A 20,168-nucleotide genomic window follows, 5' to 3' on the forward strand; every position below is an offset into this window, starting at 1 on the left:
TACCTAGGAGATGCCCCGGCAACATCTTAGGTGCTGAGGGAGTTCTGTGTTTCGTGACAGCTGATCAAGAGTCTTGAGGTGCCTAAATCTGGGGCTACCTACAGGGCAGTTCGGTGCCTAAATCCCTTTGTGAATCTAACCCACTTTTCCCTACTACAGTTTGGTTCTGAATGCGCACAGTGTACAGCAGGGGTGGGCACCACTTTTCCCTACTACAGTTTGGTTCTGAATGCGCACAGTGTACAGCAGGGGTGGGCAAACACCAGCCTATGGCCGGATCGGATCTGGCAGGCCCCTCACCGGCGTATTTACTGGCGCCTCTGCAGGTACGGGGCTCACAGCTCCCATTGGTGGCAGATCACTGCTCCCGGCCAATGGGAGCTGCGGCCGCCCGTACCTGTGGAGGTGCAGTTAAAAATAGTGACCGCGGCCCACCAGGGGCTAACCCTGGTGAACCGCCGCCAATGTATTGCCCAACCCTGGTGTATAGTGTCGTGTGTAAGTCAGGCAAAGATTTTTCTGTGTTTCGTGAACCAAAAAGAGAGGTGGTTTTAAAATCCCCTGGTGGGAGAAGACACAATCCTCCGGATCTGCTCCAGAATCTTCTCCTTGTTTTCGGTCACGTTCCTCTTCGCCTTGTTGAGGAGTTCTTCCATCTCTTGCCTTGTGTAGGACATACGAAGGGTGGGAAACGTGATTCTGGTCTTTGTAATTTCTTGTGGTCCTAGAAGAGGTGGGGAAGGGCAGAAGGGAGGAAAACAATGGTTTTTCTCACACACTTTTCCGGCACCCTAAAGCAAAGAATCAGTCGCCTAAAGAGGAGGGGGAACAACATGGCCAATGCCACCTGTTCCCATAGAATCACAGAAAAGTTGGGCTGAAAAGGAGATTGGGGGGGACATCTCCTCCAGCACCCTTCGCTGAGGCAGGACCACATGAACATAGACCAACCCTAATAGGGGCTTGTCCAGCCGATTCCTAAATCTTCTGTTCGGGATTCCTTGGCATCCCTTGGAAAACATGTCAAAACAAAACTAACCATAGAGTTAAAGACATTTGTCTTAGTCCTCCCACCCACCCACAAACACACACAGATAACAAATCATTTTTCTCCATACATTTTAAAAAAGAACCACAAATGGCCTGGTAGCACTTTATAGATTAACAAAACATGTCGATGGGATCGTGAGCTTTCGTGGGCAGAGCCCACTTCTTCAGACGACTGGAATTGGAGAACATTTCTGCTTGCCTAACCATGATCTGACAGATCTGCCGGTGGCGGTCTTGTCAAAGGCCAGCTCCTCAAGCCAAATTCACAGAGAAAGCTTGGAATTACATAACATACACAAATTCAATTCACAGGCTAATGGACTTTATCGTGATTTAAACGGGAGGAAACCACAGAAGGTGCTAACAGCTCTCTGAGTGGTATCCTTCCTGTCTTAACAATCTATCTATTGACTTTGATCTTTATCTGCTTAGGTATGGCACCCATTCTCCAGATACTTAAAGACAAAACAGGAAGGGGGTAGGAGACAGAGTGTTATCCTCTTCCTCCCCCCCACTTCCCTTCTATTTATTTCGAGTTTTCACATCTGCTACTTATAACTCCGGTCATCTGCAGAAGTGGGCTGTGCCCACGAGAGCTCATGATCCCTTCGACATGTTTTGTTCGTCTAGAAAGTGCTACCAGACCAGTTGTTGTTTTTTTTCTGTAACACAAAAACACTCTAAAATGTGTAGGAGCTTCGGGGGCTAGCCGAGTTTGTCTGTCTGCGAGTCTGTCCAGCTGTCTGTGAGTCTGTATGTTCAAGAGCTCTTCCTAAACGGTAAAAGCAAGGACCACCGCTTTGGGGATTCAGCTTCCTCTCATCCTAACTTAACGTAAGGTCAGGGTTGGGCTGAGCCAGGAAAATGGAAGTGCCTGGAATGGGAGTGTTTTCCCGAGCACAGAAAGGGAGGGGTCCGGGAGGAGGGACATTTTGCTCTGCAGTGACCCCTGGGGGCAGCAATCGCAGGGAAGAGCCCCACCCCCTGCCCTCAGCCTCTCCTCACCTCCCAGCCCCCTGCCTGACTCCTGCACCCCCACCCCCTGCCCTCAGCCCCTCCTTGCCTCCCAGCCCCCTGCCTGACTCCTGAACCCCCACCCACTGCCCTCAGCCCCTCCTCTGCTCCCAGCCCCCTGCCCTGACTCCTGCACCCCCACCCCCTGCCCTCAGCCCCTCCTCTGCTCCCAGCCCCCTGCCCTGACTCCTGCACCCCCACCCACTGCCCTCAGCCCCTCCTCTGCTCCCAGCCCCCTGCTCTGACTCCTGAACCCCCACCCCCTGCCCTCTGGCCCGCTTCACCTCCCAGCCCCCTACTCTGACCCCTGAACCCCCCAACCCTCTGCCCTGAAGGACCCAAGCAACACTGGGGGAAAGTTCTAGTAGGCAATACATTTCAGAGCGCTCCGGTTTCGACACGTAGGGCGAGATTCACTGCTAGGACATGGAGAATCGCGGGGCCTCAGGCTGAGACCCTCCAAGCTCCCTGGGAGGAACACAGGCTGAATCGGGTGACCCAACTCCCTGTGCCATGAGGGAAGAGATGTGGGTGCCAGGGAACGGGACCCAGATACGCCTTCACACTCAGCTGGGAGCCGGCTCGGCTCACCCCTGGGAGGCCCAGGGAGGGGTGTGCACTGAGCACTGAAGGAGGTCGGCACCCAAGCTCAGTCTGGCTCAAGGCCCCTGTTGGCTTGGGGGGGTCTGTCATGTCTGTGGCTCACCCAGCAATGAGCCACCTAAGTACAACCCCTTTACCTGGACAGTTTTTTGTGTTGAAGAGTGGGAAGTGCATGACGGTGGGAGTGCCCTGTCCTTCAAAGACGTAGCAATTGGAGGGGTTGTCTTGGTCCTTAATCACTTCTGGATCTATCGGGGGGAATGGGATCTGATTTTCCTCACAAAACTTGGACGCCTTCTGGAGGGTCTGGGGAGGAAGGAAAAGTGATTTTATAACTAACTAACTAGCTAGCTAGCTAAGTAACTAACTAACTAACTAACTAACCTTTCCACAAATACAATATGATCCTGCTAATATGGCCAGGGTGAAATGTGAATAACATAATTAATCTAAGACACACAACATCCCACCTTGAAGGATCTTACCGAGAGCGGACGTCCCATGGAAATTAGACATAACCGGTAGCCAGAATCATTATATAACCACACATCTATGATGGCTGTGGGATTCAAAGCCTCCTAATGGCCCAGTCCCCGTTAAAACACATCCTGTCGGTGGCTTTGAGAATCTCCGCCCAAGGTGATGAATGGAAATCAAGGCATCCAGATGCAAAAGCACAACTTGAATTTTTTTTCTCTCTTTTGATTTTTCTCGAAGTCACCCACGGGGATGTTTGTGTGGGAGACGCCCAAAGCCGCAACGTGCTCTGGTACTGGAGCCGCCCAAAGGAGCCAGCTGGAGCGTTGGTGAGTTTGGCTTGTAGGAACTGAACGAACCTTTCTGCTCCTTGGCTACGTAGCTACCACTGGAAATTAAAACATGGCCAAGCCGAAGGGCTACCGGGTAGGTCATTGGGGGGATGCGCACAGGGAATGTCGGTGGAGTTGCCATTTGGATGCAGAGGAAGGTTTAAGGTTAAGGAATTTCCTCTTCTGTGACATTCAAAGGCAAAAAGAGGTCATGGCGGGCCAGTCTCCCTTAACTCACAGCCCGCAACCTAGCAAGGAGCAAGGTAAATATCCCTGCGTCCACACATCTCAAATCCACCCAGCCCCTTCCGAGACTCCAAGTTGCTGTTGGTAAGAAGAGTGGAGCCTCCCCGGGTCACGGCTGACGTGCCGCGTCCTCACGCCCTGCTCGATCCTGGGTCAGGTTTTGGGGCGGTGTCACGTCAATCGTGGAAGTTACCTCAAAGGGTTCCTTGATGCCGAAGTCGAAGGAGAGGATCAGCCCCACGCGCCTGGCCAGGCGGAGGACCAGCGGGTAGGCGCAGTTGTTAGCCACGCCAGCGTCGATCAAGTTGAAGACTTCGCGCTTGTCCAAGCCATCGGTATGGACGTTGTCTGCAAAAAACGGCCCCATGTCTTGATTTAGGCCTTCGGTGACTTGCTTGAGGCTGACATCTGCCATGCCTGGTTTAAAAGGTACCGAAGGTGTCGATCAGGTCCTAGTGGGATGTTCTAAGACACAGTCAGTAGTAAGGACCAGCAGCTACCTGCTTCCCTGCTGGCTGAGTCCCCGGCCGTCTGACTGGCTTTTGACTCCAGCTCGAATACTCTGCTAAGGATACCTGCTGTAACCACTAGGAACGACTCCTGCCCCTACCTTTCCCATCCTGGTCACTGACAAGTGTCTAATTCCAAGTGAAAAGAGTGGGAGTCACGGGCTGAACCGGCTCGGATGCTCACCTAAGTCCCAGAAGGAGTGAGAACTGCGAGGAGGTAGCTGGGCCCAAGGACACAGAGAGAGGCGCAAGTAGGAATTGCAAAAAAACCCTAAATTACAATATTTTTCTGAAGGTGTTTAGGCACTTGGAAGTCAAAAATCTCATTGACAAACTGTACTTCTAAATCAGTCAGGCAACGCCGAACACAGCAGTCCCTAAATACCTTTGACAGTCTGGGCCTAGGTGTCTAAATCCCAATAACTCCAAGGCTGTGTCTAGACTGGCCAGTTTTTCCGGAAAATCAGCCGCTTTTCTGGAAAAACTTGCCAGCTGTCTACACTGGCCGCTTGAGTTTCCGCAAAAGCATTGACTTCCTACTGTAAGAAATCAGTGCTTCTTGCGGAAATACTATGCTGCTCCCGTTCGGGCAAAAGTCCCTTTTGCGCCAAACTTTAGCTCAAAAGGGCCAGTGTAGACAGCTGAGATGAGTTTTCCGCAAAAAAGCCCCGATCGTGAAAATGGCGATCGGGGCTTTTTTGTGAAAAAGTGCGTCTAGATTGGCCACGGACGCTTTTCCACAAAAAGTGCTTTTGTGGAAAAGCATCCGTGCCAATCTAGACGTGCTTTTCTGAAAATGCTTTCGACGGAAAACTTTTCCGTTAAAAGCATTTCCGGAAAATCATGCCAGTCTAGACACAGCCCAAGTGTCTATTGGTATCTTGTTCTTGAAACTCCTCAGCTCCAAGATTCAGAAAAGATCCTGTAAACTGGCAAAACAAAGCAAACGAGCACTCCTGTTCCGCTCAGTTCCACGGGGAATCGCTTTTAAGTACTTCTGATGAACACTCAGAACGGAAACGGGAGCGGGTCAAACACTATCTGCTGTGACCACACACACAAAAGGAGCTGCGGTTTCCAAGTTGTTTCAATTCCACCTTTCAGTTCCTGTTTTTATGAAAATAGTGCAAGATTTCAATCCCAACCTCTCCCACAATAACCACAAGATTGGGGGGGGGGGAAGGGTTGTTGGTGAAAATGTGACTCTTAGGAAATGATCTTTTAGAATAACTAAAATATTGTTTTTGGCAAACTTGGCCCAGGTGTCTCCTCCGCACAGACAGGGGTGGGCGCCTTGCGACCCTTCTCATAAAGCAGACTGATTCCAATTCCACCCCAGCGCCCAGCAAGCGGAGAGGGGTTACTGGAAACCAGCAAAACCAAACACTCAGCAAAGGGGGGTGGAGCCGAAGGCAGAGATGATCGTTTCCTGCCCCGTTTAGACACGTTCTTGCGCTGTGGAGACAGCCCACGCCGGGGGCAACTGCTGTAGCTCTAACAACCCTACTCTGGGACAGAGGGAAGCTCACTTCCTTTTCCACCTCCGCTCACCAGCTGATACATGGGAATGAGAACAGGGATCGGTCTGCAGGAAATCCACAGCTGTCACCGGGCACTTGGTCACAAGGGCAGAGGATGGGGAGTACAAATGGGACAATTTGGGAAAATTTTCATTCCCATTATACAGTATAGCCACCCCTCCCCCACCCCCACCCTCTGCTGCCCCCTAGTGCCCATTATACAGTATAGCCGCCCCTCCCCCGCCCACCCTCTGCTGCCCCCTAGTGCCCATTATACAGTATAGCCGCCCCTTCCCCACCCACCCTCTGCTGCCCCCAGTGCCCATTATACAGTATAGCCGCCCCTTCCCCACCCACCCTCTGCTGCCCCCTAGTGCCCATTATACAGTATAGCCACCCCTTCCCCTCCCCACCCTCTGCTGCCCCCTAGTGCCCATTATACAGTATAGCCGCCCCTTCCCCTCCCCACCCTCTGCTGCCCCCTAGTGCCCATTATACAGTATAGCCGCCCCTCCCCACCCCCACCCTCTGCTGCCCCCTAGTGCCCATTATACAGTATAGCCGCCCCTTCCCCACCCACCCTCTGCTGCCCCCTAGTGCCCATTATACAGTATAGCCGCCCCTTCCCCGCCCACCCTCTGCTGCCCCCAGTGCCCATTATACAGTATAGCCGCCCCTTCCCCAACCCACCCTCTGCTGCCCCAGTGCCCATTATACAGTATAGCCGCCCCTTCCCCACCCCACCCTCTGCTGCCCCCTAGTGCCCATTATACAGTATAGCCGCCCCTTCCCCACCCACCCTCTGCTGCCCCCTAGTGCCCATTATACAGTATAGCCGCCCCTTTCCCACCCACCCTCTGCTACCCCCTAGTGCCCATTATACAGTATAGCCGCCCCTTCCCCACCCCTACCCTCTGCTGCCCCCTAGTGCCCATTATACAGTATAGCCGCCCCTTCCCCACCCACCCTCTGCTGCCCCCTAGTGCCCATTATACAGTATAGCCGCCCCTTTCCCACCCACCCTCTGCTACCCCCTAGTGCCCATTATACAGTATAGCCGCCCCTTCCCCACCCCACCCTCTGCTGCCCCCTAGTGCCCATTATACAGTATAGCCGCCCCTTCCCCACCCACCCTCTGCTGCCCCCTAGTGCCCATTATACAGTATAGCCGCCCCTTCCCCACCCACCCTCTGCTGCCCCCTAGTGCCCATTATACAGTATAGCCTCCCCTTCCCCAACCCACCCTCTGCTGCCCCCTAGTGCCCATTATACAGTATAGCCGCCCCTTCCCCACCCCACCCTCTGCTGCCCCCTAGTGCCCATTATACAGTATAGCCGCCCCTTCCCCACCCTACCCTCTGCTGCCCCCTAGTGCCCATTATACAGTATAGCTGCCCCTTCTCTGCCCCCAATCTCTGGGGTGTGGAATGGCCTTGACTAATAATTGTTACTTACCATTTTCATACAGAAAGTTGTTGGTGCTCCCCCATGTCCAGTTTTTGAAACAGGTCATCAACTTCAAGCATAAATTCAGGTATTTTGGGAGGAGTGCTGGTGAGGGAAGAACAATCGGTTTGACAAGTGATGCAGAACACACGTGAGTGGAAATGTGGTGAGTCACTGGCGGACACCTCCCACCTTTCCTGCCCCTGTGGTGGGTTGTGGTGGGGGTGGGGACGGGGATCGGCTTTTGTTGCTCCAACGGGGTCAGCAACCTTTCCAAAGAGCCAAGCTGAGCCTGACCTTACTTTCTTCTATTTAGTGATCTGCGCACCATTGATACTCGTTAAGGTTCATGACCGAGGAGCAGCACGTACCTGGGAACAGGGCTGCTATCAGGGACATTTCGGTTTAGACGGGGATAGGATAGAGGTCTGTAAAATCACGAGTAGTGGAAAATGTGAATAAGGAAAAGTTATTTACTTGTTCCTGTCACATAACAACAAGGGGTCACCCAATGACATGAATAGGTAGGAGGTTTTCAACAAAGCAGAGGAAGAATTTCTTCATGGGCACCACGAGATCGTATTTCTTTCCTGTCTGCTACCGCACACTGAGAGGATGTTTTGAGAGGACTAGCCACCACAAGGTCTCTTTCAGGCTGTGACTCGACTGCAGAGAGAAGTCAGAAGGAGATACACCCACTGTGAACCACAATTTGCATAGCCTCTCCCGCTTTTCCAGAATTTGGCCCGTCCTCACTGAGCGGGATACAGGGTTGCCAAAAGGATACGTCCACTTTTTTCTAATCTGTTCCAAAAATGTGGACTTGTTCCTTGGAAGCGGTAGAGCTTTTCTGAAAATAGCTCTGCAGTGAAGACATAGCCTTCCTGTGGAGTTGGGATTGTGTTATGTGTATTCGTTTGCATTTATCACCATCAAATTTAATGATTATTTTGTTGATGGTTGATGGTTAGTGAAATCCCCCGCAAACCTTTCCAGTAATAGTTTTGGCTTAACTATTATGAGTAATTTTTTATCGTCTTCAGGCTTTGACATTTCACTTTTTTCCTTTTCTCCAGATGCTTTATGATGATGTTGAAGTACCCTGGTCCAGATCTCTGGAGGAAAACCTTATTTATCTCCCTCCATTTAGAAAGCTGCCTATTTATTCCTAGTCTTGTGTCACATTTCAAAAAAGATGTGGATAAACAGGAGAAGGGGCAGAGAAAAGCAACAAAAATGATGAAAGGTCTAGAAACCATGAGCTAGGAGGGAAGACTGAAAGAACTGGGCTTGTTTAGTTTGGAAAGGAGAAGACAGAGAGGGGACATGAGAGCTGGTTTCAAGTATCGGAAAGGGTGTTACAAGGTGGAGGTATAAACATTGTTCTCCTTGGTCTCTGAAGATAGAACAAGAAGCAATGGGCTTAAACTGCAGCAAGAGTGGTTGACGTTGGACATTAGGAAAATCTTCCTGCCTGTCAGGGTGGTGAAACACTGGAATAAATTGCCCAGGGTGGTTGTGGAGTCTCCATCCCTGGAGATATTTAAGAGCAGGTTGGACACACACCTGTCAGGGATGATGGTCTAGATGGTTCTTGGTCCTGCTGGGAGGGCAGGGGACTGGACTCGATGACCTCTCGAGGTCCCTTCCACTGCTAGTATTTTATGATTCCATGATGCTATGAATCTTTTTTTCCTAAACTTTAACCTGATAGTGATGATGACATCCTTTTCGTTTTCCTCTTAAGATCAGGGGAGAAATAGCAGAAGAAAGAGCTGACACAGCTGAAATGATGAATGACACAGGGGTATAGTTCAAGGATCATTCTTCTCTTTTTTAGGAACATCTGGTTCTTTGCTCCCACATCTGAAGCAGGAATTAGGACATTCAGAAGCCTGTCTTACAGACCAAAGTTTCCATAAGACTTACCTGCATCTTTCTGTTGTGGTTTTATGATAGATTGAATCATGTTCCAAAATGCGCTTTCAAGGGTCTTCAAAAACTCATCTAAATTGTTTCCAAGTCTCATCACTTCAGAATTCTCGACTTCCTTCCCTACGTAAACGAAGGGGGAAATGAGCTTAGCTTTGAGATAAGCAATGGAAGGCTCATTGGATCCATTTTGGGGCACAGGGATGTTGAAAGGGGGTTAAGGCAGTTTTGGTGGCCACTAATAAGAGAGAGGTTTTAGGGTTCTAATTGCCTCAGTCCCTTTTGAAAATCTGAGCCTGTGTGTATTGGTACAGCTGTGGGAATTTGTGGGAATACTGGGAAACACATGGATGTTTTCAGCATGCAGCAATTCATTCATTCATTCATTCATTCATTCATTCAATGCATGGCTCTTCCCCATTCAAGTTCCTGAGCTCTCTGCTTAAGATTTTGATAAACTTTCAAATTGTTATCGATTTTGCTCGCAATTTGGAACATACTGATTTTGGGGACTTTTTTTGGAGGGCATGGGGCGGGGCGAGAAAGAATTGAAATGAAATGCTTTTCTACAACATACCATACCTTCCCAGAATGGAATGGTCATGTATGGCAGTGTTTCTTTTAAATCCATGGAACATAAAACAATAACACCAAGGATTTTTTTTGAGCCTGAAACCTACAAAGTTACCATGAGGGGTCAGAAAGCTTTCAAATACGAGCAGGAGTTATTATTTACTCTTTTATTCCTGAATCCCAAGTACTGCCGAGAGACAGAGAGAGAACACAATGGACTATATTAAGTGAATACCTGACTTTTCAGTGGTACCACTCTAAATTTACATAGAACCCACCAGTTTCAATATACTTTTGACAACGAACACTTCCCAGACATCGGTCAGAGAGAAGAGTTTATCTTCAGCTGCCTTTGCCTCCACAGAACACAGTTTAAGTAACACTGATGTATAGTCTCTAATATTTCTTTGATATAGAATGCCACTTTCAAAAAATCTAAAAAGAGAAAGTTTTGATTCACCTGAAAGAATTTTTTCCCCCCAAACATTTTGAAATTGTTGGTCTGATTCATTCATCTGGACCTCATAACACCTCTGAATCCTGGCTTTTGGAAATCCTTTGGATGCCTATATTTCTTTAAAATCTGGACTCTATGCTGAGATTTACCACAAACATGAGGAGAGTTAGGTACCCAGAGAGGTTGGTGGCATTTGGGTACCTAACTCCCTTGGTCTTCTTTGAATATCATACAGAAATGAGTTGAGATGAAGACTTTTAATGGCGCCAATGGGAATTGGACAATTGGCCAAGATTTTAAGGCATTTATGTGCCAAAATTTGAAAGAAGTCGACAACATGATGTTTAGAAAAAATTAACTTGCATTTTAATTCATTGTTGTGTACAGTATTATCAAGGGAGTCCCTGGATATGAGAGATAGGATGGGTGAGGTAGGATCTGAAGAAGAGATTTCCTAAAAAATTCATGACTTTGACAGCCAGGAGGGGCCTTGGGATCATCGCTTCCGACTACATAGAGGACGGGGCATGAAAGAAGTTCTGGATTGATCTGGGATTTGCTCCCCATGCAAGTCCTAGAACACTATAACAAACTCTGGTGGCTGAGAGCTAGACTCTGGACAAATTCACACGGTAGAGTCAGGATTAATTGTTTTTTAAACAGTGAGGGTAATTAGCCAGTGGAAACACTTACCAAGGGACATGGTGGATTCTCCGACTATGTCAATTTTTTAATCAAGAGGATTTTTTTCCAATAAGATGTATTATTTTGGAGAAGTTCTCTTGCCTGTGCTAGGGATGTGGTGAGACTAAATGCTTACAATGGTTCTTTCAGGCCTAGGAAGCCATATTTCTCTTGTGGATACTGATATCTGCTTTGTGGGTTTAGGGTATCTCTCTCTGGAAGTGGTTTAGTGTAATGTGAGAAACCCCCTTTGGTACCAGAGACCCAGTGTAGCAGCAGTTGTAAGCTGGAAGAGAGAATCTTTCTATCGATGGAGCTAATGTGGTTGGGGAACTAGAAATGAAGGACCCCCAAAAATCTCCTTCTGCCAGCATATGCTGCATCTACTCTTGGGGGGCTCACCCTCACACAGTGGTGCAGATTGGAAATAGCTCCTTTCACTTCAGTGGAGTCATGTCAGGACAAAGAAAACCAACCAGAAACACAGGGACCCACCTTGAGAATCCAAAGGTTTCTGGACTCCTTGGAATAGCGCCATAACGTGTGCTCAGAAATGGAAAACAAAACATGCATTAGGAATCATTTCTTATGACTATTGACAATAAACCGTAATCTAGGTTCTGAATTATAAAGTGGAGTCATTTTTTCCCATTAAGATTTGAGGTTGATTGAGATCTCGGTATGAAGAACATGGTTTTGATCTGGCTTTCACTGGTATAACTCACAAGAATTTCTACCTCATGGGAAATTTTGGACATTCTGACATTTGTTTTCTTCTCAAATATGTTCAAAAAGTCAGCTTTTCAAAATATCTGAACTTTGGAAATATTTCAATTCAGAAAGTTTAAATTGACCTTACAAAATGTTTTCATTCAACAAAAGCGAAGCAGTAGCAGGTAACAGCTAATCTTCTTATACTTTTTAGAAATATGCATCTGCCTTTGTGTCCACCCATCTGTGAGCCCGTTTGTTCAAGGACATCTCTTTAACAATAAGAGCTAAAACCACCACGTTTGCGACGCAACTTCCTCGTACCATAACTTAAAGCTAGGTCGGGGTTTGGTTGTGTCAGGACAATGGGATGTGCCTGGAATGGGATTGTTTTCCATAATAGGGAAGGGGAGGGGTCTGAGAGCAATGACAGTTATACTGAAGAATGGCCACAGGGGGGAGTAAGGTTCCATAGATTTGGCTGGGGCAGCTGTAACCCCATTGCGCCAACAGGGGGCAGCGGTGGAGAAACGAAGTGCTATCTACTATGTATGACAGACAGTTCGTCTATCTATCTGCCTCTGTGTCTGTCTGACCCAGTTGGGGAACATACACCCTTCCCTTGGCTGTGCCTGCTGCAGCTGCAGTTGCCATAGAGAGATGCTTCCACGGGGGACCTGTTCCAATTCAACAAATGGCCCACCCCTACCTTCAATACACAGAAATTTCAGCACCTATTAAATAGTGTATGTTTTCCTGCATGCTTCCCAAGGCACTTCCCCAGAGACCTGGAAAAAAAAGGAAAATAAATATTGGTCACGGTGGAGCTAAGAGAACAAGAAGTCTATCTGAATAATGTGTCAAGAGCTGTCAGGATGGTGGCCCAACTGGCAGACCAGTCTCTGATGGGGGTGTTGGTGTTTTGCACCTTGGTGCGTGCATGGATCCATTCCTGAAATCGTTCATTTTAAGTAGAGGAGGTTAAAATTTTCCAACATTTTACCCTTTGCATCTCCCCCCTGTTCTCCCACCATGGACTGAGTCACTCCCGCACATAGCCAGGGAACAGTAGGGGCACCTTCCCCCCAGAAGGGTCTGGAGACCCAGTGGACTCTAGGGTGGGAGTTTGGCTCGTGGAATTTTCCCACATTAATCTTAGAATCACAGAATCATAGAAGCCAAGAACCAGAAGAGACCTTGAGGGGTCATCGTGTCCTGTCCCTGCCCTCACATCGATTTCTCTGTTCTATACAGGCTTGGTGCATGTGAGAGGAGATATTTTGGTCCTTCACTGCACCCCGGGTTGGTGTGTAATGGTCAGATTCCTGGTCAGAAACTCTAGCTCATTCCCTGTCGTATTGTGAAAAAGGAGCTCTAGATCATGGGTTCCCAAACTGGGGGGCGTGAAGAAATTCTGGGGGTGTGCGAGGTTACCCAGGCCTTCATCAATTCCCCCCCTCAAGAAAGAGCCCAGTGTGCCATATTGTGAAACAGGAGCTCTAGATCATAGGTTCCCAAACTCAAGAAAGAGCCCAGTCGGCCTGTCTGCTCAGCCACCGAAACACGTACAGCTCGGGCTGGCTGCGGCAGATTTCAAAATTCCCCCTTAAAAGGGAAGGGCAATCTTTTTTTTTTTTTTTTTTTTTTTTGCCCCACAAGTTTTGCTGCTATTTTTGGAGGTGGGGTGTGAGGGTTTCTCAAAAATTGAAAAGGGGGGTGTGATGCTGAAAAGTCTGGGAACCGCTGCTCTAGATAGTCTACTGAGCCCTTGCAGCTTCTAGCCCCACCCTGGCAGACGGGTATCATCTCACTGAGCTGGAAATCTAGGGGCTTCACTGCTCACTTTGCAAGTAGCTGATGTCTTTCTCTTCCTGTGGTGCTGTCAAATTCCCACCCTGGAATTTGCTTCCCAAAGCTTTAGTTCTCACGAATACATCCAGGCCGGGAAAGCCAGACTCATCGGGGGTGAATTCAAACCAGGCCCCTGTGAAACACAGATAAGGTAAGAACATAAGAATGGCCACACAAAGTCAGGCCAAAGATCCATCTTGCCCCGTCTTGTAACAGTGGCCACTGCCAGGTGCCCACAGGGAATGAACAGAACGAAATCATCAGGTGATCCTGCCCCATCAGCCTTTGACAAACAGAGACTAGGCACACCATTCCTACCCATCCCTCATCCTGACTAATAGCCATTGATGGGCCTAACCTCCATGAACGTATCTAGCTCCTTTTTGACCCCTGTTAAAAATCCTGATCGTCACAACATCCTCTGGCAAGGAGTTCCGCAGATTGGCTGTGTGTTAAACCTGTTACCTCTGAATTTCATTGGGTGACCCCTAGTTCTTATGTCATGGGCACAAGTAAATAACGTTCCCTTCTTCACCTGTCATCACTCTATAGACCTCTAGCCTGTCCCCTTTTAGTCTCCCTTTTTCTCTGCAAATCACTAATCATTTTGGTTGCCATTTCGGAACCTTTTCCCAGTGGTTTGGAAAATGTGCCCTTTCGGTTGCCAATTTTTTGTTCCTTTTTTGGCTCAGGGTAATAATTTCTCAGCCCCTTCTCCCTCCCCTTCCCCCCAGTTTATTTGCTCCACCCAATTTCTCAGTCTGTTTTTTCATCCATGCCCATTTTCATGCTATTTTCCACTCTGACCTCCTCCACCTAGTGTTTCCTTTCTAAGCCGGTATGGCCTGTCCTTGTGTATCCCAGCCCTTCTGCACCCACCCTCCAACAACCCATCTCTAACTCCAACCAAAGGTAGAAGGGGAAAATGAGCCATAATTGTAGAATCCTTGAACACTAGCATGGGAAGGGACGTTGAGAGGTCATCAAGTCTGGCCCCCTGCCCTCACTGCAGGACCAAGCACCGTCTAGGTCATCCCTGTCCAACCTGCTCTTCGATATCTCCAGAGATGGAGATTCCACAGCCTCCCCAGGCAACTTATTCCAGTGTTTCACCCCCCTGACAGGTAGGAAGTTTCTCCTAATGTCCAACCTCAACCTCCCTTGCTACAATTTAAGCCCATTGCTTCTTGTCCCATCCTCAGAGGCCAAGGAGAACAATTGTTTCTCCCTCCCCTTTGTAACGCCCCTTTAGATATCTGTAAACCACTCTCATGTCCCCTCTTACTCTTCTCCTTTCCAAACTAAACAAGCCCAATTTTTTCAGCCTTCCCATCTAGCTCTTGTTTTCTAGTCAAAGGAGCCAAATCTAAAAGCGATACATTTAACAGCAGAGCTGATTGAAAAAGGAAACAACAGTTTGATATTTTCGTAAGTTTCCCAACTTCTTTTCCTTTTCCAAATAGACCCCCCCTCTTTGAAATACATTGGAAACATTTGCAAGGCAGCAGTCTGTCAGATACACGTTTGATGAATTGCTCAAAGTCACTATTGAAATAATCATGGGAAATTGTCATTTTTTGGACAAACTTTCTTTTTATTTTAAGGAAGAGCATCAATAACCATTTTGGTAGAATGGGTTATAAAACTGTCAGATACAGGTTTGATGAATTGCTCAAAGTCACTATTGAAATAATCATGGGAAATTGTCATTTTTTGGACAATTTTTTTTAATGGAGAGCACCAGTAACCATTTTGGTAGAATGGGTCATAAAACTGTGATTGAAAATTAGGAAGAGAGAGATGAGAGGTTTGTGAAAAAACATGTTTTTACCTGGACTTGTATGATCTTTGTCAAATGTGTTCTGTTCTATTGCTGCATAGATGGGGTACGGGTTAATCCCATTACTGGAGGCAGCCTTGTGTTCAGATAACTTTGTCTCATCATGCTGGAAAGGGGAGAATTGATTATTGCAGAAAGAGAACAGCTCTGGTGATATCCCCAGAAATTCGGTTCCTTACTAATTAGTTCAGGCTAAGAATAAAATCCTTTTTACCCAGACTACTATCATGTTCCTGGTTGTTCCCTCCTTCTAGCCTTCACTGTGCAGGCAAACAAGCAAGTCTTTACAGTCCGTGGTGGAGTCTCTCAAAGGGACGTGAGTGACTTAGGGCCAGAGTTTCAAAATTATTTGGCTCCTAAAGACACAGAGAAGCACCTAAAGGGCTTTTCAAAACCAGCTAAGCAGAGTAAGTGCCTTTGGACATGTCTATGCTGGAGATAGAAAGTCTGCTCATCTGTTTGAGGAAACACAGTGTGTTAGGACGATAAAAATATCGGTGTTGCACTGGCAGGAGCAGAGGAAAGAGCTTAGCGCTCATGTGGGTGAGAGACCTCCAGCTCGGAATAACACTTCCCGCTCCAATACTTGAGTTCTATTTAAATCCATAGGAATTTGGGAGCAGTGAATCCAGGCAAAGCATTTTCCGGGGACTATTACATTCAATCAAAAAATTATTTTTTGTTGTTCTGAAATGACTTATGAATTCAGGTCAGATGTGGTGAATTCTTTCAGCTGAGGAAAAAAATTCCAAGAAAAATGCCAAGAAAAAGCACCATATTTATTTATTCAAATAAAAATGTAAATGCTTTGTTTTGGCCTGTTGGAAATGACACGTTTCGACTTTTTCCTTTGAGATGGGTTTTGGTTTGAAAATTTAGCTGAAGGGGTAAAGTCCCACCTCCAAAATTGACTTGAACTTTATCAAAATGGTTTTGGGCTAAATAATATTTTAGAAAAAACCACATCCAATAATGATTTCAAAATGGTCATTGCTTTAGAATCTACCCTGAAACTTAGCAAGAGGTTCCGACAGTTAATTCCTCTCACTGTCAAAACCAGACCATTTAAAGTCTGAACTTCTCTAAGTTCTCTAACTTGTGCTGAGGCTTTTCTCTGCTCGATTGAAGAGACTGGGACAGAAATTTCTATTTCTTTTGCTCTTTTGCACATCGATTTACATTGTCGAAAGCTGAGGATTTGGGGATCAGATGCGAGGCTGAGATCTCCAAACAACCAAAGGGATTGAGTGGCCAAATTCCCACTTGTTTTAATGGGTCTCCAAATCCCTTAAACTGCTCACACTTTGGAAATGTTGAAACACCACAGTGATGTTTGAGAGCTCCTGGGAAGAGCCTGAGACCTACAAAGTTACCATGAGGGGTCAGAAAGCTTTCAAATACGAGCAGGAGTTATTATTTACTCTTTTATTCCTGAATCCCAAGTACTGCCGAGAGACAGAGAGAGAACACAATGGACTATATTAAGTGAATACCTGACTTTTCAGTGGTACCACTCTAAATTTACATAGAACCCACCAGTTTCAATATACTTTTGACAACGAACGCTTCCCAGACATCGGTCAGAGAGAAGAGTTTATCTTCAGCTGCCTTTGCCACCGAATCCAACTCTTTTTTTAGATCAATTGGAGTCCAGCAAAGATCATTACATAGTTTTTCCTCCAGCATCTCTACGTTCTCTGCCCAGTCCTTCTCGCTGTAGAGGGAGGACATGCACCTACGAATGAACCAGCGAGAGATGAGGCTTAGACTCGGGGTGTAGAATAGGGAACCACCCTTCCTCTTTTAATCTTCGGACCTTCTCTTTACAACGACGAATGATCAACCTGGAATGTTAATAACCCCTCTGTGATGTGACACGAAATTCTCCCAGGGCTGTCAGGAAGGAGCTCCATACCAAGAAGAGGGAAAGAGCCAAGGTCCTCTCCAGAGAGCTGAGCAAGAGAGAAACTCCATCATCTGCATCCCTCGGAAGCTATTCTGACGATGTGCACCTACCAGGTGGAACCCGACACCCCGCACAGGTACATGACAGCGTCCAGCAGGCCTTGTTTCTTCATCTCCGCCAAGGTTCCCAGAAGGGCGATTGTGGCCCGCAGGCCCCCGCCTGATCCTAGCACGGCGATATTGGGCATGGTCTTCTGGGAAAGGGGAAGAGAAAACGACAAATGAAGGAAGAACGCTGAGGCCTCTCTGGTACTCAGCCCGGGGGCAGACCCTTTCAGGGAAGGTATGAGTGTGAGGGATTAGAGTGCAATGCAGGTTCCTAACTCCCTTTGGTTTCCATTAGTCTTGAAATTTGACTCAAACTTACTGGATCTCTATACTGTCTCCATGTTTACGACCCTCAATCTCCATGATTCCTGGGAGCCAGTCTGCTTGTATGTTAGAACAAATGTTTCACATACGAGGATCCGTCTTTGAGCCCCCAAAATGTCTGAAGTGCAGGTGGTCACAAAACGATTTTTATTCCTAGAAAATGTGGCTTTCTTGGAGGAACCAAACTGTTCATCAAAAATTAAGGGGGGGAGGGATTGGAGAATTCTCCAAAACCCCCGAAATGCTCCCCAAATTGCCTGCTTTCCTTCACAATTGCAAAATGTTAATGTCGAAATTTAAAGTTTCAAAAGCTTTAATTTTTTTTTATCTGTAATGGACTTTTGGATGAAAAATGGTGATTTTGTGAAAGGAGGCACTGAATGCTAATGCACCAACAGGATCGATGAAAACGAGAGATACTGACTCCTGAGCACCAAAAAAATCAAGGTCACTCTCTCTTAGGAAGACTAGTGTGAGGAGGAAGCAGTGAAAGTTTCCTAAGCTGCATCTGCAAGGCCCAAAGAGAGGAGACGTCCCTCAGGTATGTCAGGTGTGTAGAGCTCTCTTCCCTCCAGGACCACCACTTTTTAATGCTAGGTAACTCTCCTGGGGGGTTCTCCACAGCTCCACCATGCCAGTAAGAGAATCACCACAGCAGGTAGGCAGCAGTAGTTGGCTTTTACCCTCTGTGCAGTTCAACCAGCAGAGGGTGCTGTGATGCATGTAGGAAGCATGTTACGCAATCCCCATTCATTACTGATCTTAGCAATCTGTCCGTCAAGGGTCAATAGCGCATTCAACCCAACTCTCCCTCCCTGGGAATAGCTGAGGGCTGACTACCCCTGGCTCTGCCCTTTCATCCCGAACCCCTCCACTCCCACAAGGACGCAGGGTCAGTCCCTCCCGCCAGCTTATTTAGGAGCCTATAGAGGGTGGCATCTCCCCTGGCCCCACAAAGCCCCATACTGCTTGACGGATGTCAGGGCTTTTGCCTCAAGCACCTAAGGCCCCAAGTTTGAACCCAGGATGCAAGTTGTGTGTGTCTGTGACCACGGGCCGCCTCCCTGTGGTTTGGGAACATTCTGTTGCACGCTATACCGGGCACCTCCATCCCCAGGGGTGTGGCTAGTGTTCCAGGCTGTTCCCCTTAGCGCTGTGGAGCATGACGGAGGCCTACCTCATCGCAGGAAACACCCAGGTTGTTGAGACAGTTCAGGACTTTCACCTTCCTGCTCCTGGTGGCTTCTTTCTCCCCTTCTGAGAGCTCCGGGGAAAATCGGACACTGGTGTCATCCTGCCAAAAATAAAAGGCCCTAAATTAAAAGCACGATTCCTTCAAAGGCCACCAAGAAGTGGAGATTTGGGGGGATAGGCGCAGCTCGTTTAACCGCCACCAGGCAGATTTGAACCTGGGACTCTAGGAGCCTCTACCCGCTGAGCTAAAAAGCAGCTGCCCTTTAGCTCAGCGGGTAGAGGCTCTTACACTCAGCTTCAGAGGTCGCAGGCCTAAATCAACCCTGTGGCCATTACACTATTACACGCCCCTCAGAAATTCCCTGCTTATATCTGTACCATGCCTGTACTTAGAGACCTCAGCCAAGGTCCCAGGCAGCGCTTGGCCAGTGACAGGCTTTCCAGGTCATTGAAAGTTCTGAGAAATTGGGGCAAAAGGGGGTATCAATTTGAGTTGAACCGGATCCAAAAACTGCAAAACGTTTGTTCAAAAGGAGAGAACTCGAGTCTGGGTTGAACACAGCAAGTTTCTGTAAGATCAAAAATTTACCGCTCTTGGCTGAGACATTTTCACAGCTTCTTCTAGATTTCCTTGTGGAGATACTTCTTCTTCCAGTGGTGAACAGACTCTTCAAAGAGCGTTGAGGTGGGAGGGCCCAGTCAAAATCTGACACTTGTTTTCTTCTGTAACAATTTCAGGGAAAAGGAACATTGAATATAGCAACAGGCAACTAATGGAGGTACGACCCCAAATCTTAATGGAAGTGTAAAAGAAAACAATCTAACATTTAGCTTTATTGTTTAGAGGTTCTAGTTTCCAGATATAAAAGCAGTAGTGACAGCATTCGTCACAATACAATTTCGGTTTATATTTGGCTGGGGATGGTGTAGTGTTTGGGCTTTGATAGACGTATCGAGCAATAGTAGGAAACAACAAAGGTAATTTCTGAAATTTTTTATTAGGTTTAGCTGTCAGCCATTTTGAGAGAAAAAAGTGTATTATTATTATTATATAATGTTGGAAAAGAGGAAACTTTTGAGAGAGGAAAAGTAGGAGAGATGAGAGATGGGTTATGAAAGAGTTTTGGTAAAGCTTAGCCATCAGTCGTTTTGCAAGAAAAAAGTTGATCGTTATTATACTGTTTGAAGAGGGGTAATTTTTAAGATAAGCTGAGAGAAAAGAGACTTCCATGAATTTTTGTTTGAAAAAGAAAGCTTGTTGGTTACGTTTAGAGGCTACACGAAAGAAAGGTTAATTTACATAGAAGACAGAGTTGTTTGTTTTATACTTTAGTAAATACAGGCTAATGCCAGGATTAGAAAAGAAGAAAAATTCGGAATAGCTTTAAAAAT

General features: G+C 47.2%; 1 protein-coding gene across 3 annotated transcripts; it reads right to left on the reverse strand.

Annotated features, from left to right (window-relative positions):
- Positions 1 to 221: 221 nt before the first annotated feature.
- Positions 222 to 19,519, reverse strand: LOC102462875 (cytosolic phospholipase A2 gamma-like). Of its 3 annotated transcripts, none has more exons than XM_075911999.1 (13): positions 19,366 to 19,519; positions 18,760 to 18,876; positions 17,262 to 17,401; positions 16,782 to 16,980; positions 15,237 to 15,351; positions 13,398 to 13,538; positions 12,289 to 12,342; positions 11,339 to 11,389; positions 9,127 to 9,252; positions 7,207 to 7,302; positions 3,916 to 4,139; positions 2,805 to 2,973; positions 222 to 724 (listed from the first exon to the last, which is right to left on the reverse strand). In XM_075911999.1, exons 1-13 carry the CDS (start codon positions 19,381 to 19,383, stop codon positions 552 to 554), a joined length of 1,623 nt encoding a protein of 540 aa, XP_075768114.1. In that variant the 5' UTR covers positions 19,384 to 19,519; the 3' UTR covers positions 222 to 551. The 3 variants fall into 3 exon arrangements, with proteins under 3 accessions (XP_075768114.1, XP_075768113.1, XP_006135760.2); XM_075911998.1 differs by having other exon boundaries at positions 223 to 724; positions 17,262 to 17,404; XM_006135698.4 differs by having other exon boundaries at positions 225 to 724; positions 3,916 to 4,070; positions 17,262 to 17,404.
- Positions 19,520 to 20,168: the final 649 nt, after the last annotated feature.

The sequence above is a fragment of the Pelodiscus sinensis genome, chromosome 30 (assembly GCF_049634645.1).
Source record: "Pelodiscus sinensis isolate JC-2024 chromosome 30, ASM4963464v1, whole genome shotgun sequence".
Lineage (NCBI taxonomy): Eukaryota > Metazoa > Chordata > Testudines > Trionychidae > Pelodiscus > Pelodiscus sinensis.

What these genes read in the sequence shown, in the direction of transcription:
- LOC102462875 (XM_075911998.1), bottom strand. An exon ending in GGGGTGTCGGGTTCCACCTG is followed by an intron (nt 16,981 to 17,261) that starts GTAGGTGCACAT and finishes GTTCATTCGTAG; the next exon opens with GTGCATGTCCTCCCTCTACA. An exon ending in CAACACAAAAAACTGTCCAG is followed by an intron (nt 725 to 2,804) that starts GTAAAGGGGTTG and finishes CACCTCTTCTAG; the next exon opens with GACCACAAGAAATTACAAAG.